This window comes from Chlorella variabilis (assembly GCF_000147415.1).
Source record: "Chlorella variabilis unplaced genomic scaffold CHLNCscaffold_7, whole genome shotgun sequence".
NCBI classification, from domain to species: Eukaryota; Viridiplantae; Chlorophyta; class Trebouxiophyceae; order Chlorellales; family Chlorellaceae; genus Chlorella; species Chlorella variabilis.
The window spans coordinates 1302989-1318288 of record NW_005435081.1 but is presented as its reverse complement, the minus strand read 5'-3'; the positions used below and the strand labels follow the sequence as shown (position 1 = coordinate 1318288).

The following is a 15300-nucleotide window of genomic DNA, read 5'->3' as shown; positions in this document are numbered from 1 at the left end:
TCGCCTTGTTTTCTTCGACCCCACTCTATATGTTCCCAGAATCGCCCCTCAACCACCCCTGCACCACCAGGGAGTGCCAGGACGCGGCCCTGGCAGCCATGCACGCCCAGCAGGAGGGGCAGGGCCCCCAGCAGGCCGGCTCCATCTTTTCCCCTCGCCCCGGCGGCGGCAAGGAGGTCCCCGGCCACGTGCACGGCGGCAACGCCTTTGTGTCCGTGCTCGCCTCCGGCGCCGGCGGCGGCCGCGGGCTGGACAGCCCGCTGCCCGGCGACCTCGCCTCCCCACGCACGCCCGCCAAGGGCAGCAGCCTGGCCGCGGACGACAGCATCACCCCGCCAGGCACCGGCGACAGCGACGCCGCCCCCAAGACTGTTCGCTTTTCGGATGAGGAGCGCGACAACCTGCATGTGGGGCTGAAGGTTTCCTCCAGGAGCTCCAGCGCGGTGAGAGGCTGGCGGGCCCATGCAGGGGTGGCGTCTGCGACTGCGCCCATTGCCCTTCCTCTGCACGCCCCTGCCCTGCATACCCCTCCCGGCGCGCTGGCTGTTGTCTGGGGCTGGGCGCAGCCCTGGGGCTCGGGTTGCTGGCAAATGCGTTGCCGCTACTGTGCGCATGCCTGCTGCCCGGCCGCTGCAGGACTCGCTGCACCGCAGCTACGATGCGGCCTACGAGCGCCGCGAGGTGCCGCCGGTCGCCTCGGGCTTCCACGTGGTGCACACCGCGGGTGGGCACGGTGGTGGGCTGTGCTCGGCTGGGCTGGGCTGGGCCGAGCTCGCTTGTGTGGCACCACCCCATTGTTCCTTCCAATGTTGGCCCATCTGCCTGCGGGTTCGTCCCTGCCCACCCAGCCTGGCCTGCCGCACTTGCCCCCGACATGCCCTGCGCAGGCGGCCGGCTGGAGGCAGTATCCAGCAGCGCTCGGTGGGAGGATGTGGTGGGATACTCCCGAGCCGTCAAGCGAGGCCCCTTCATCTACGTGTCGGGTGCGCCGACAGGGTGTGAGGGATGGTCTGCTGGCGGCCCGTCCAGGCCTGCATGGGATGCTCTGCGATATGCGATAAGAAGCCGGCAGCCCAGCGAACTGCTACACTTCCCCGCTACCCGCCAACCCTCCTTCTCCCACAGGCACCTCTGCTGTGGACCAGGCGAGCGGGCGCGTGATGTACCGGCGCGATGCATACAAGCAGGTGGGTCGAGCACTGCGCTGGCAGCCTCTGCCTCACTGGTGACCTGCCCATGTAGCCGGTGCCTGATTGGCTGCGATCCTGCACGGCCGCTTCTGCCGCCCCGGTGCAGACGCGCCTGGCCTTCACCATCATCGAGCGTGCGCTGGAGCAGGTGGGCAAAGCCCGCCGTGCTACGCGCTGCACGTAGGCATTGCCGAACACACACCGCCCACACGCTAGTAGTTGCAGGCCTGAGCGAGCTGCGCCGCACCATGCCTGCCGCCCCCTGCAGGTGGGGGCCACCGTAGAGGATGTGGTGCGCACCCGCCTCTTCGTGCGCAACCTGCAGCGCGATGGAGAGGCCATCAGCAAGGCGCACGGCGAGGTGGGCGGCCAGCTGTGGCAGCTGGGGCGCTGCCGACGTGGCGGGGTGCGGCAGGCGTGCAGGCAGCAGCCGGGCTCGCCGTGTGATGGCGTTGCCAGCGGAAGCTGCCAGCTGGTCGCCTGGTCTGCTGGAAACTTCGGCTGGACTGAGTGCTAGGTGCTGGCCTGCCCACTGCTGTGCAGGTGCTGGGCCACGTTAAGCCCGCCAGCACAATGGTGGAGGTGAGCGGGGACCACACAGCTATGCCGGACCACGGCAGGTCTGCTGTGCGCTGCGCCCTGCCGCTTGGGGCACGGCGCCGCCGTGCTCCAGCCTGGCTGTGAGCTTGGGGCACGGCGCTGCCGTGCTCCAGCCCGGCTCTGAGCTTGGGGCACGGCGTCGCCGTGCTCCAGCCTGGCTCTGAGCTTGGGGCCCGCCGCCGCCGTGCTCCAGCCCGGCTAGGTGCAGCCGGCCGCTGCAGCCCTGGCTGCATCGATGAGGCAGCTTGCTTTGACACACACATGTGCTCCCACCCTGCTGCGGGCGGCAGGTGGCGCGCCTGGTGCACGAGGACATCCTGGTGCTGATTGAGGTGGACGCAATCCTGGAGAGCGAGGGCCTGTGAGCGCCAGCCTCAGCCGGCGATGGGCAGTCGGCCTGGCAGCGCCGCCGCAATGCTGGGGAGAGGTGCTGCTGGCACCTGCGCACAGTGCTGGCAAGCACAGCACCCACCCCAGCTGCCAGCAGCCCCCCTATGAATTTTGGACAGCAAAGCCTCGGCACCCTCTGCTCACCCACTGTCGTGCACGCGTTGCACAAGCAAAGTTGCCAAAACGCAGTCGAGTAAATACAATGTAATAAAGTGACAGGTCAGGGTCAGGTCAGGTTGGGGTGGGGCGTCATGCCGTCAGCTGGGCTGCAACCCAACCGCTAGCGCTCACAGCAGCCAGACGGCCTGGCCTCACTGCACCGAGCAGCTGGCGCCGCCGCTCCCCGCGTCGTGCATGGCTTGGGTGTAAGCCTGCTGGCAGGGGAAGCCAGCGGGCGCAAGTCAGCTGCCATGGGAGCGTTCTGCACTGCCCAGCAGAGCGCACAGGTAAGGCCCGCCGGCAGCCCACCTTGCAGTGGCAGCGCTTGTCCTCAGGCACGCCCTCAAGAGCGTAGTCAATGTGCTTGCCGCACCCAACTGCACCCAGAGCGCAGCGGCGGCAGGGCCCGGGTGTCGGTGGCGGGGCGGCGGCGGTCGGCAGGCGGCAGCGGTGGCAGCAGGCGGCAGAGGCGGGAGCCACAGGCGGCCTTCCGCGAGCGCCCCTAAGTCCCAAATCCCAGCGGGGCACGAGCTCCAGCAGCAATCGCGTCAAGTTTGTGAGCTGGGTAGCGTGGGAGTGGGCACCCTGCCTCTGTGCGCACGGCCAACGACCCAGCACCCCTGCAATGGATGGGATCTCGGCGGCACACTCACCCCACGTCGCTCTTCTGCACTTGACGCAGACGAATTTGTGGCACATGCCTGGCCTGCACCGTTTGTTGATGCCGCGTTACTCGACCAATGATCAATCGCAAGATGGACGAGAATTGAGTACATCTGAGCAGAAGGCGCTCATCAGATGACATCTCTCGTAAGTCCTGAGCTGGCGGCGGAGAGGGCGCCGGCGCCACCATGAGTGACCTCAGTTCGCTCATTTCTGGCGGTCACTGTGCTGCTCAATGTGTTACTTGTTGTTCACGTGTTCACAGAGGGGCGGGCACAATTTGAAATGCATCTGGTAGAACGGGCGCTCAGAAAACTTCATCGTCGGAAACGAAAGGACAGAAGAAGGCTGGCCACGCTTGTCTCGGAAGCGCGCTCCACAGGCAAGGGATGGCGGCAGAGAATGAAAGAAAAAATGGCAGACATGCAGACTAGTATGTGATTGCAGTGCTGATACTTGGTTTGCGTCATTCTGATGGGGAAACGCACGGATAGCCTCGGGGCCCTCATGACGTCGCGCCCTGGCAGCTGCTGCCCGCCCCCGCGGTGCACCCAAAGCAGTGGCTGTCCACAGCGATGCGCTGGCCTGCGGCAGCGGCGTGGCGTGGCAGGCAGGGCAGGGAGTGTGGCCCCTGCACTGACACACCCACAATCTCCACGTGCCTTATCGGTGGCCAGCCAAGGCACAGCCAAACACCGACCATCCTCAGTAACCGCGTCACTCCACCACATCGCTCCCTTACCTGTCAGCTCCTCCAGCGACTCGACATCAAACACGGTGCGCAGGCCGGGCGTGGTGAGCCCCAGCTCCAGCTGCTGGTTGAAGTCGCAGTCGTACAGCCTGCAGGGCAGTGCGGTACAGGCGACAGTTGAGACACAGCCACCGTGTGCCAGCTAAGCGCTGCGTGCGCTCACAGATATGCACCCCTGGGCTCAGCAGCACACCCCCTCTACCACATGCGCCACACCCACACAACAGCAGTGGGCAGGCACGGCGCCTCAGCGCCCACCTGCCGTCCCAGCCCACGCTGATTGTGTCGCGGCACATCACGCCCTCCGCGGCAGCCGGGTTGAAGCTGTCCACCAGCAGCGCCATGTACTCCTCCAGCTTGCCCCTGGGGGAGGAAAGAAATGAGGAAGAAAGCAAGAGTGTCTGGATATGCGGTGCCCAAGGGGCAAGGCCCATGGCGCATGATGAGGGCAATCAGCAATGGAGCGAGAGGGCCGCCAGCTCAGCGAGGGGGCGCCAGCTCAATCCTTCTCAGCCTGCCATTGCTTGCTCACTCTTTCACCAGGTGATCCGCCCAGCGCTTGATGGGCATGTTGTTGAGGCACAGCAGCGAATTGAAGGTGATGCCAAAGTTGTCGGCAAGCTCCTGCAGGGGGAGCCAGGCCAACAAAAAACTGCCGCTGGGTGGTGTTTGGGGATCAGACGCAGGCTGGTTGCGGGGATGGTGGGCAGGGGCCGTGGAAGCGGGCTCGCGGAGGGGCCCCAAACCACCGCCACCGCCGCCACCACTACCAACAACGACACACCATCACACATGCAGATACACATACACCGCAGACACAGCGCAGCCCCACCTGCTTGTACACAGGCTCCAGCTTGGCCTGGGGCGGCGCCAGAAACACGCCCCCGGGGTTGTACACGAGATCCAGCGACAGCCCGGAGCCGGGCTGGCCGTACCCTACGGCATTCAGCGCCTGCAGGCCGGCGATGGAGCGGCGGAAGACGCCGCCGCCACGCTGGCTGTCCACGTTCTCAGCAGAGTAGCAGGGCAGGGAGGCCACGACGCGCACGCTGTGGTCTGCCAGGAAAGCGGCCAGGTCCTCCTGGCCGGGCTCCAGGAGCACTGCAGCGGGCGCAGGCAGGCGGGCGGGGACCGGGGCAGGTAGGCGGGCTACGATCCAGGGGGCTACGACACCAGCTTGGCAGCTGGCAGCAACGGGAGTGGGCCGTTCCGTCGCGCCGCTGCACGCACCACACCGCAGAGCCCGCTCGCAGCGCGCAGCAGCGGCTGGCCCACCACACCCACCTGTCAGGTTGCAGCGGTCGATCACCTCATGGCCCAGCCGCCGCGCCTCGCGCACCAGGTACCTGCGGCAGGACGGGGTGGAAGGGCGGGCGGGCAGGCCGGCGAGAGCACGCGGCAGAGTGAGGCTCGGTGGCGCTGCGCCCCAGGCGGCGAGACGCCGCCCTTCGCTGCGTGTGCGAGGCCCTGCACACCAGACGGGGGGTGGGCACCACGCTTGCCGCCGCCGCGGCACCCTTGCCTGAACTGCGGCGTCAGCTCAGGCGCCCCGCCGGTCAAGTCCACAATCAGCTTCCCGCTGCTGCCGGTCCCACTGCTGCTGCTGCTGCTGCTGGCTGCCGCCGCCGCGCGCTCCATCAGGTGCACGCAGCGCTCCGCCACCTCCTGGCTCATCATCTCGGTGCGCCTGCAAGGCCGGGAGGGGCCGTCAAGCAGGGGTTGGATCAGAGCGCTGCTGGTGGGCCGCACACGCCGGCTGAGAGGCGAGTGCACGCACGCCGGGCGAAGCAAGCTGTCGGCGGCAGGGCCGGTGTGCGTCTCTGCATTGCAGTGGGTGGCGGAGCATGGGCTGGGGCCCTGTACTCACTTAGGCGACGACTCCACGTGGCAGTGGCGGCAGGCTTGGTTGCAGTAGAGGCCTATGTTGAGCTGGAAGACGGCGGTGGGGCGGCGCACCAGCGGGCTCACTCCTGAAGCCTGCACAGGCGGGGCAGGGAGGGCGGGCAGGGTGCATATGGTGATTGGTACCAGGGTAGAGCAGCCTGACAGGAGAGCGAGCCGCGGCCATGTGCGCTGCTTGGTCCTAGTCGTGGCCCAGCCAAGGCAGCCTGTGAGCTCGTCTGTTTTTCCGCTGCCTGTGCTGCACACGCGCAAGCATGCATGCAGCCAGGGCTGCCTCCACCTTCAGCACTTGGCCAAATGGCGCCACCCCCAGACGGTCCAGCGACCGCTGCCGCCGCTGCTGCTCCTCCCTCGTCAGCGCCGCCTGCAGGGAGGCGCCCACAGGCAAGGGGGCCAGGGGCAGGCTGGTGACGGCAATGCCGCGAGACCACCGGGGGGCAGACGCAGCTCAGGTGGCTGGGGAAGCACCCCTTGATGCCCTCGCATGCGATGCTCCTGACCGAAGGCCTGTGCGGTGCAATACCCCTCAGCCCCACCTGCCCCTCCTGCTGGATGCGGGCATGCAGCTGCTGCAGCTCCTCGTCGCTGTCCAGCTCTTCTAGGGTCTCGGGGATGAGCGAGGTGAATGCGGGCTCCGTCGGCGCCGACGGGCTGCCAGCGCCCGCGGCGACAACAGCCGCGTTCCGTCGCCTGCAACAGTGGATGAGCTACACCTTGGATCATTACAGCCGATGCACCAAGCTTGAGTTTGTGGCCCCAAATCGTGCACAGCTCCGACCTACCTCGGCCTGCCGGCGGCAAAGGCTATTGTCGGGCGGCGGCACGTGACAGCGGAAGCGGCGGCGGCGGCGGCGGCGGCGACGACGCTGCATGGCGGCTTGGGCGCAATCCGCGCTGCTCTAGGCCGCCCTACGACTGTGCTGCTGGCGCTCATGTTCAGCATATGGCTCGAGGGACGGTGGAATTCGGCAGGTGCAGCTTGCACCAGCCGGCCTCTGTCCACACTACTATCAGTGCAATGGTAAGGGATCAATGGAGTGTAAGTGGACACCTAAAGGGCTGATGTCAACATGAGGGCAATATGAAGGCAGGACGCCTCCGAGTCAGCATGCGCCCTCGCTGTGCCGAGCGCCCAGCCCTGTCCTGATCACTCAGAGTCCCAGAGTTGCGCCCGCCAAGCCGCAGGAGGGTTTAGCCCGATCACCCTTCCCTAGCAGGGTTCCAGGCTTCCTCAGCGACCGCCTGTACGTCCGCAGCACCCTGCCCCAGTCCTTCTGCACCTTCACTGAACACGAGAAGGAGCGCAGGCAGTGTGTGGCTGGTCGCCCCTCGCAACTGCACGCGGGAGGCCCACAATGCGCGTGGGCACGGGGGCCTCAGCCTCCACCAGCGGAAGAGTGCCCGAGAACGGTCTGCTGGCGGCAGCGTCAGGCCGGCAGCAGGCGGCAGTAGCAGGCGGTCTGCTGCCGCGGCGCCTCAGCGGAAGACGGAGGGTGCGACCCGCAGCCCTTGCCGCCTGTCCCAGCAGCCTGGGCCGTCTATCCTGCTGGCGGCAACCGCTGGGGCTTGCGCACGCAGGTGGCCGGCTGGCCCCGCGGCGCCAAGCACAGCTGCAGCTGTGCTGTTCCTCAGACAGCGGCAGCGGAGGCGGCGGCGGCGGGAGCGGCAGCGGCGCGGGTGGCAGCACAAGCACCGGCAGCACCAGCGCCAGCACCAGCACTAGTGCCAGCGCCAGCGGGACTGAGCCTCCCGCGGAGCGCCGGCCGCAGGGGCCCAAGTCAGGTGGGACCAGGCTGGCACGCTTTTGTGCTCAGGAAGCGGTGCCTGTAATCGCCGCCCAACGCCTTGCGGTCCTGCCTGCTGCTGCCTAGCCCTGCTGTCTGCATCCTACCTCGCTTCACGTCCCTTTCTGTGTGACTGCAGCACATTCACGCCTGCCGAATCACTGACTCGCAGTCTGCCGCTGCCGCCAATGTCTGCAGGCCGCAATTCCACACCCTCTTCCTCCTCCTCCTCCTGGTTCTCCCGAATGCTGTCCACGCTCAAGGCACAGCGGCCGCTACGGATACGTGCGTACGGGCTGCCAGTAGCAGAGAGCGGGGCAGCAAAGCAATGCAGCAGCACTTTTTGGAGCCCTGCCAGCCCCGCATGCTGCCCCGCAAAGCAGCCCATCCCGGCTGGTCCTGCTCTCGCCGCAGCGCCATCTCCTGCTCCCCTTTGCCATCCCCAGGCCGCGCCTCCCCTCCTCCCTCCCATTCTGACCTTCTTACTACTGGAAGGAGATTCCTTCTTTCTTCCCTGCAGTGCTCAACGGCGCCATGCTCTTTTTCATCATGCGCTTCTGGCCCATGCCCGGCGGCCGCTCGCCGCTGGGCCAGGTGGAGCCCATCACGGTTCAGGCACGCGGCGCCGCGCCGCCTGCCTGCGGCCCGCTGCCGGGCAGTGACGGCGCCATGCATGCGTGTGGCGCCGCCAGCCCACCTCAACACCTGCATACACGCATGGCCACCAGCGCACCGCACGCTGCTTGCACCCGTCCACCCCTTGCCCACCTGCCCTGCAACCACCAACCCAACCAGCCAACCATAGCCACAACATGCACCTCCATGCCTGCAGGTCGCCTTCAGCGAGTTTGTGAAGCAGGTGCAGAAGAACGAGGTGCAGCGGGTGGTCATCGACTCCGCCGCCCACGCCTTCACCTTCACCCTGCGCCCCTCCTCGGCCCTCTACAAGATGATCCCCGGTGTGTATAGTGGTGGCCGGAGGGGACGCGGGTAGGGGCGCCGGGGTGTGGGCTGCCAGTCTGTGGGCTGCACAGCTGCCTTGCCTGGGATGTGCCTGGCAGCCGTGCGCGCACCGCCTCTCCCCTCGGCGTCCACCCCAGCCCCGGGTGGGTAACACCCCCTGCTGCCCTGCCGTGCTGCAGAGTCTCTGGACCGCAACCACCTCACTTTCCAGACCATCCGCCCCTCCGACTACCCCACACCCTACGAGTCCATGCTCAAGCACAACATCCAGTTTTCTGCCATGGACAAGAAGGCGGGGCGCCTGTCCACCTTCATGGTGGGTGAGGGGAAGGAAGAAAGATGGGAGGGAAGCGGGGAAGAACAGGGCATGTGAGGGTGCAGGGCCTGGAAGGCGGGCAGGCTGATGCCCGCACAGAAGGACAGCCAGCCAGCCGACCCACCCCCACCTGCCCCCCCGACTGCCGCAGACCTACGCCGTGTCTGCGATGATTGTGATTGCGGTGCTCAACCGCCTGCCCATCAAGCTGCTGCCGCAGCGGGGCGCGGGGCGGCGCCACGCCACGGTGCAGACGCAGGTGGGTGGGCATCCGGTGGGGTCTTCTGTGGCATGGCAGCCACGCAGTGCTGTCGCAACAGCCAGGCATGCCTACCGCCTGCACATCACCAACCAGCCGTCGCATGGCGCCACGGCGCCCTCCACAGCCTGCTCCCTTGCACGCCTCCTCACCCGCCTCAACACTCCCGTGCAGAGCCCCGTGATGTTTGATGACGTGGCGGGGGTGGACGAGGCCAAGGAGGAGCTCAAGGAGATTGTGGTGGGTGGCAGGCTGTGCTAGCATTGTACTGCCACCGCCGTACTGCCGCAGCACCCGCGCCGTAGCCCCCAACCCTGCTCCCATGCACAGTGCACACACCCTCACGCTGTGCTGCCGCACTCTCCTCTGCACCTTCTTCTGCCCCTGCCCTCAGGACTTCCTCAAGTTCCCCGACAAGTTCACCCGCTTGGGCGCCCGCCCGCCCTCAGGCGTGCTGCTGGTGGGCCCTCCCGGCACCGGCAAGACGCTGCTGGCGCGCGCGGTGGCAGGTGCAGGCACTGCAGCTGCGTGCGCGCGCGCGCGCGCGTGTGTGCAGCCCGCGTGCTCTCGTGTGGCGTGCCCCGACGGCACACCCTGCGTTGCCGTGACGCTCACCGCTGCCGCCGTGCCCGCTGCCGCAGGCGAGGCAGACGTCCCTTTCTTCTCCATCGCCGCCTCGGAGTTTGTGGAGCTGTACGTGGGCATGGGCGCCATGCGCGTGCGGGAGCTGTTTGCCACGGCGCGCAAGGAGGCGCCGGCCATTGTGTTCATCGACGAGATAGATGCCGTGGCCAAGGGTGGGCGGGGCGGGCGACGGATGCAGCGGGGCCAGCGGAGGCCAGGCAGGAAGCCTGGCAGGCAGCCAGCCCTGCGCTGCAGCCCCGCTGCGCCCCGCTGCGCAGCGCTGCCGGCTGGCTCCAGGTTACCCAGGCAGGAGGTTGCGCTTCTAGCTTGCCCTGGCCAAGGACCTAGCACCTCCGCCGTTGGTGCTGCTGTGCCCGCCGTGCAGGGCGCGACTCGCGGCTGCGCAGCGTGGGCAACGACGAGCGGGAGCAAACGCTCAACCAGCTGCTGACGGGTGCGGCGCCCGGCCCTGCCCCTGCTCCGCTGCCCCCAGCTGTTTGGCTGCTTGCGAGGCGCGGTGGCCGCACTACCGTGGCGCAGCCCCTCCCTGGCCCTCTCCCCTCCCTACTTACCTCGCTCCTCCTTGTTCCCTCGCTCTTTCTCTTAAATGACACCGCAGAGCTGGACGGCTTTGACACCCACAGGGACAACCTGGTCATCTGCATCGCCGCCACCAACCGGCCCGACGTGCTGGACGCCGCGCTGCTGCGCCCGGGCCGCTTCGACCGCCGCGTCAGCGTGGAGCGGCCCGACAAGCAGGTGGGGGTGCCGGTGCAGGCCCTTAGCCCTGGGCAGGAGGCCTTTGGCCCAGGGGGGTGCGTGCGCACCAGCAGTGTTGTGTGGCTGTGGGTGGGAGGGTGGGTGGGTGGGCGCGCTCGGAGCCGGGAGCTTGGTCTTGCAGCCTGGCCTTTGGCCCTGATGCGGCCATCGTGGGGCAGGGCTGGTGCCGCGCGTGAGCAGAGGGCGTGACCTGACCCTCCCAGCCCCCCCTGCCCCCTGCCCCAAGCCCCCAGCCCGTTCCTGCCCCCTGCCCTTGCCTGGTTGCCTGCAGGGGCGGGAGGAGATCCTGCGGGTGCACATCAACCAGCGGGGCCTGCCCCTGGGGGAGGATGTGCGCGTGGATCAGCTGGCGGCGCAGGTGGGCTGCTGCCATCCCTCCCCTCCCTGCCATCCTCTGCCTACCTGTGGGGCTGTGATGTCCCTTCCGCCCTTGCCACTCGAGGGCACGGCCCCTCTCTGCTTGCAGCCGATCAACCGTGCCCTCTCTGTGCCACTCCCCCTCCTTTCCCGTAGACCACCGGCTTCACCGGCGCCGACCTGGCCAACCTGGTGAACGAGGCGGCGCTCCTGGCGGGGCGCGGCAACAAGGGTGCGCCTCCCACCCTGCGCGTGCTCGCGGCGCCACCTCCCGCGCTCGGTTGCCGACGTGCCTGCAACATGCCTCACATCCCCCGCACCCAAAGCCATCACATCACACTGGCCCGCCCCACACATCCCCGACGGTTGCTGCTTGCGCAGGCCTGGTCACCAACGCCGACTTTGACAACGCCGTGCTGCGGGCGGTGGCGGGCATCGAGAAGAAGCGCAGCATTCTGCAGGTGGGCCAGGCGTGCAGCTTGGCTCTGCTCGCCCCGCTGCCGTGCCAGCAGGCCCGCTGGCTAGCTGCTCAGCCCCCTCGCTCCTGTCCCAAGCTGCCTTCCTACGTGTGCGAGGTGGTGGCTGCAGGGCGTGGAGAAGACTGTGGTGGCGCGGCACGAGGTGGGGCACGCCCTGGTCTCGACAGGTGAGCAGCAACCCTCCAGCAACCCTCCCTCCCACAGTTACTCACCGCCCACCAGCGCCGCATGGCGCCCTGCAGCCTGCGGTGCCGGAGGAGCCCCATTGCCTGCCCCTGCTTCCTGGCACTCAGGCCCACACCCAGCCATCAAGTTGTTGGGCCCTCCCCACCCACCCCCCCGTTGCCGTGCTTGCCGCAGCGGTTGCGGCGGTTCTGCCGGGCAGCCAGGGCCTGGTGGAGAAGCTGAGCATCATCCCTCGCTCCGGCGGCGCGCTGGGCTTCACCTACATACCTCCCAAGACGGAGGACAGGTGGGCCTGCGCTGAGCTGGCACGCGCTGAGCTGGCATCTGTCCTGCGAGCGTGGCGACCCCTGGAGCCGACGCATGTCTTATGGTGTTGTGCTGCCGCAGGGCGCTGATGTTTGACTCCGAGATCCGCGGCCAGCTGGCAATGCTGATGGGCGGCCGCGCAGCCGAGGAGTTGACATGCGACGCCGGTGGGCGTGCAGGGGGCGGGCGCTGGGGCCATGTGTGCGGAGCGACCCTGCTACGGCGCCAGGGGCCCTGCTACCGCGTGCTTGTTGGGATGGGAAACTGGCCCTGGTACTGTTACCTGAACGAGAGCTGCGTGTGTGTGCTGGCCCTGCCTTTCTGCCTGCAGTCAGCACCGGGGCTGTGGACGACATCCGCAGGGCAACCGAGCTGGCCTACAAGGCCGTCTCGGGTGAGGCCTGCAGCCGGCTGGCGCCAGGCACCTGTCTGCGAGGCTGGGCTGCGGCGTCCAGCTGCATCGACTGTTATCCGGGATGCCGCGCCCGGTTGCAGCAGAGCCCGTCGAGCCCGAGCTGCCTGTGCCTGACCCCATTGTCCTGTCCTCACACCCTCCTTTCTTTCTTCCCTGGCAGAGTATGGCCTCAGCGCCGCCATCGGCCCGCTGTCTGTGAGCACCCTGATCTCAGGAGGGGACGACTACTCCCTGCTCAAGGACAGCGGCAGCGACATGGCCAGGTTCGTGGGCTGGCATGAGCTGGCTCGGGCTGCACCGCGCTGGCAAGCCAGAAACCCGGCCCGCCCAGCTGCTGCCACACGCAGTTGCATGCTTGTCCCGCCTCTCTTGCTTGCACACACATCCACATCCACGCGCACACACACACACACACACCACCGCCGCCCACCCCGTGTGTGCAGGACTGTGGAGGCGGAGGTGAAGCTGCTGTGTGAGGGTGCGCTGATGGTGGCCCGCGACGTGGTGTCTTCCAACCACCGCCTCCACGACAGCCTGTCGACAGAGCTGCATCAGGAGGAGCGGGTGGAGGGCTCGGCGCTGCAGGTGGGGCCCTGCTGGGACAAGGGGGGCGGCAGCGTGGCTGCTGGCGGGCTGGTGGGCTGGCTAGTGAGTTTCGCCAGCGCATTTTGCCTTGTGTTGGGGGAGAGCCCTCTGGACTAGCTGGGGTGGCAGGCCAGGCCGGCAATTCCGCTGTCTTCCTGCCTCTCCTCCCCTATGTGGCGCAGGAGTGGCTGGGCGACGTGGCTGTTCCGCAGTCCCTCAAAGACTTTGTCTTGCTTGGCAAGACGCCCGCCGCCGCCAGGGAAAAGGCCGCCGCAGCGATGAGAGCCAAGCAGGCCGCCCGCACCAACAGCCGGCCAGCGGCGGCCCATTGCCGCTGCTGTGCTGGCTTGGCAGGCTGGGCTTGGTCGCGTCCTCTCCTCAGTTTCTGCCCTGACGGTCTCATGTCTGAGAGCCCGAGAAATAATACAGAATGCGCTGCCAGCAGCAGCAGCGGACGGCGGGGCGGCGGCAGCAATACATAGCAGCCGCCCCTCGCATATGTAGCATGCATGTTTTACCAGTGTCGTCCTTACCTACCACAGGCACACCGTTACCAGCTGAGATGGCTCCCTGTATCCTTACCTGCTGACCCTTCGTTTCATCTCTCCCCATTTAGTGGCACGTGCACGACCTCTGAAGCTTTGGCACCGCATTTGGTTCCGATGTAAGAATTGTTTGCTGTCATGTTTGCTGTTATGGCGCAGGAGGTGAATGAACAAGTGACAGCACCGATGGCCCCGGCAGCAGCGCCTGGCGCCAATGATGTGCCATGCCCCTGCCCCTCTGCTGCTTGCCAGTGTTGGGCTTACAGCTCTCATGTTCAACAGCTGCCTGCCATGGACAGGCAGATGGGGGATCAGACGGAGCCCTCTCATTCCGGGTGTGCAGGGCCATGGAAGAGCTCAGCGATGATGCATGATGGAAGCAATGACAATGGCTGATCCAGCTATGTCTAGCAAGCATCTGGGAGAGGATATGATGCCTAAGAAAAGAATGCAGCATGTCTAATCTGGCGGGTGGAGGAGGCTGCTGCGCGATAACACATATAAGGCAAGGCAGCGGAGCGGCAAAAAAGCAAAAGAAGAGAGAAAGGGATGCCAGGGTAAAGAAGGGATTGTATGGTTGTTATTGTGCGACACAATGACAGATCTTGGAATCGCTGCCCGGGCATGAATAGCATGCGCCGCGGCAGCGCGGCCCATCAGGACCAGCATACGTAATAGGTGTATTGGTGCAACAGTAGGGAGAAAGACGAATAATAAGGCGGCACGCTTGATGGGCGCTCGCGCCAGCTGGGCCAAAGAGCTCACTTGTTGCAGCTGAAAATCTGCAGGCAGGTGGAGGCAGCGGGCAGGCACGCCAGTGCGATCAGGAAGCGCAGGGCCACTGGAGCTGCTGCCTGGCACACATCTCTGCGGGGCAGCTGAGCCCCGCCTTTCCCACCACCACCGCCACCATCACGGCCAGCCCCATGCTGACCATGCACTGAACACGGCTAAGGCAGCCCTGCACAGCCCAGCCCAGACCTGCACAGCCCAGCCCGGCCCGGCCCAGCCCTGCCCAGCCCAGCCCGGCCCAGCCCACGCACCTTGCAGAAGATGCTGTCCAGCGCGGAGGAGCCCCAGCTGGGCTGCTGGCTGGGGTCTGTGCCCTCCACAAAGCCCCACTCCGAGCCATCCACCACAGGCACCTGGACAGGCACCTCCACCACGGGAACCTCCACGGGCACCAGCCCCGCCTGGCCGCTGTTGGTGCCAGCACCCGTGCCGGCGCCCGTGCCGGCGCCGGCGCCGGGGCTGGCGGCGCCCGCGGGCGGCCACGCGATCTGGGTGCCGGCGCGCCACGACTGAATGGCTGCCAGGTACTTGCGCACGTCTGTGTAGTAGCCGTATGAGAGGGTGATGTTGTCCCGCACGCCGCTGTAGGTGTAGTGCGGGGTGAGGCAGTCGGGGCCGTGGGAGGTGACGCCAAACTGTACCGCCCCGCCGGTGGCGGGATCTCGCAGCACCAGCGGGCCACCTGCGGGGGCAGGGTGCAGGATTGGTGGCAGGGTGAGAAGGGCTGCGTCAGCACGAGAGGCAGGCACGCATGGGATGCAGCAGCGGCCCTAGCAGCAGGGAGGGCGGGCAGGGAGGAAAGGGCTGCGGGCCCACAGGGGGGTATGCTATGCCCCCCACACACCCGAGTCCCCGTTGCACGTGTTTTCGCCGGTGCCGCCGGCGCACAGCACATCGGTGTAGTCTGCGGGGCACTGGACGCCAGGCACGTTGGGCGGCAGGTAGGCCACGTCTCCATGCCTGGGCGGGGCAGGGCAGGGGTGCGATCAGGCGGGAGGAGGCGGGGGCTGGCAGGCGTGGCAGCACCACATGCAGGCGGCTGGTGGCTGGGCAACGGTGGGCAGCGGCTTGCAGGTGGTGGGCGGGCGCCTTGCAGGCTGGAGCACTCAGCTACGCAGGGCGGCCCTCCCGGCAGCCGTGCCATCTGCTGCCAGCCGCCGGAGCCCCCGCCGCCCCGCATGCCGGCCGCGGCCTGCTCAGGCCTGATGGCATCGCTGCCCTGCCGCGCGCAGGGCTGGGGGTGTGGGGTGCCGG

At 67.3% G+C, this 15300-nt stretch overlaps 4 protein-coding genes across 4 annotated transcripts in view; 2 read left to right on the top strand and 2 right to left on the bottom strand.

The window, feature by feature from the left end:
- Positions 1-98: 98 nt before the first annotated feature.
- CHLNCDRAFT_144441 (hypothetical protein) lies at positions 99-2155 on the top strand (the record flags this gene model as incomplete). The annotated part of the gene is made up of 8 exons (XM_005848888.1): positions 99-443; positions 637-724; positions 888-983; positions 1126-1187; positions 1297-1338; positions 1459-1551; positions 1734-1772; positions 2081-2155. 8 exons carry the CDS (start codon positions 99-101, stop codon positions 2153-2155), a joined length of 840 nt encoding a protein of 279 aa, XP_005848950.1.
- Positions 2156-3248: 1093 nt separating this feature from the next.
- On the bottom strand, positions 3249-6589 carry CHLNCDRAFT_57533 (hypothetical protein; the record flags this gene model as incomplete). Its single annotated transcript, XM_005848681.1, has 11 exons — positions 3249-3587; positions 3745-3842; positions 4012-4116; positions 4286-4377; positions 4586-4854; positions 5038-5099; positions 5270-5440; positions 5621-5730; positions 5936-6019; positions 6192-6345; positions 6438-6589. 11 exons carry the CDS (start codon positions 6587-6589, stop codon positions 3508-3510), a joined length of 1377 nt encoding a protein of 458 aa, XP_005848743.1. The 3' UTR covers positions 3249-3507.
- Positions 6590-7973: 1384 nt separating this feature from the next.
- Positions 7974-13191, top strand: CHLNCDRAFT_51635 (hypothetical protein; the record flags this gene model as incomplete). The annotated part of the gene is made up of 19 exons (XM_005848887.1): positions 7974-8033; positions 8272-8398; positions 8582-8718; positions 8870-8977; positions 9152-9217; positions 9372-9486; positions 9619-9774; positions 9987-10055; positions 10221-10360; positions 10653-10739; positions 10895-10970; positions 11120-11199; positions 11327-11384; positions 11578-11689; positions 11791-11876; positions 12041-12103; positions 12285-12387; positions 12568-12709; positions 12892-13191. The coding sequence occupies 19 exons, from the start codon at positions 7974-7976 to the stop codon at positions 13189-13191; spliced, it is 2085 nt and encodes a 694-aa protein (XP_005848949.1).
- Positions 13192-14015: 824 nt separating this feature from the next.
- Positions 14016-15300, bottom strand: part of CHLNCDRAFT_144438 (hypothetical protein) — a gene marked incomplete at both ends in the record, with an annotated part of 2620 nt that continues 1335 nt past the window's right edge. Inside the window, 3 exons of the mRNA XM_005848680.1 lie at positions 14016-14036; positions 14298-14728; positions 14891-15006. Coding sequence (XP_005848742.1) covers positions 14016-14036; positions 14298-14728; positions 14891-15006 — 568 coding nt within the window. The remainder of the gene's footprint in view (positions 14037-14297; positions 14729-14890; positions 15007-15300) is intronic.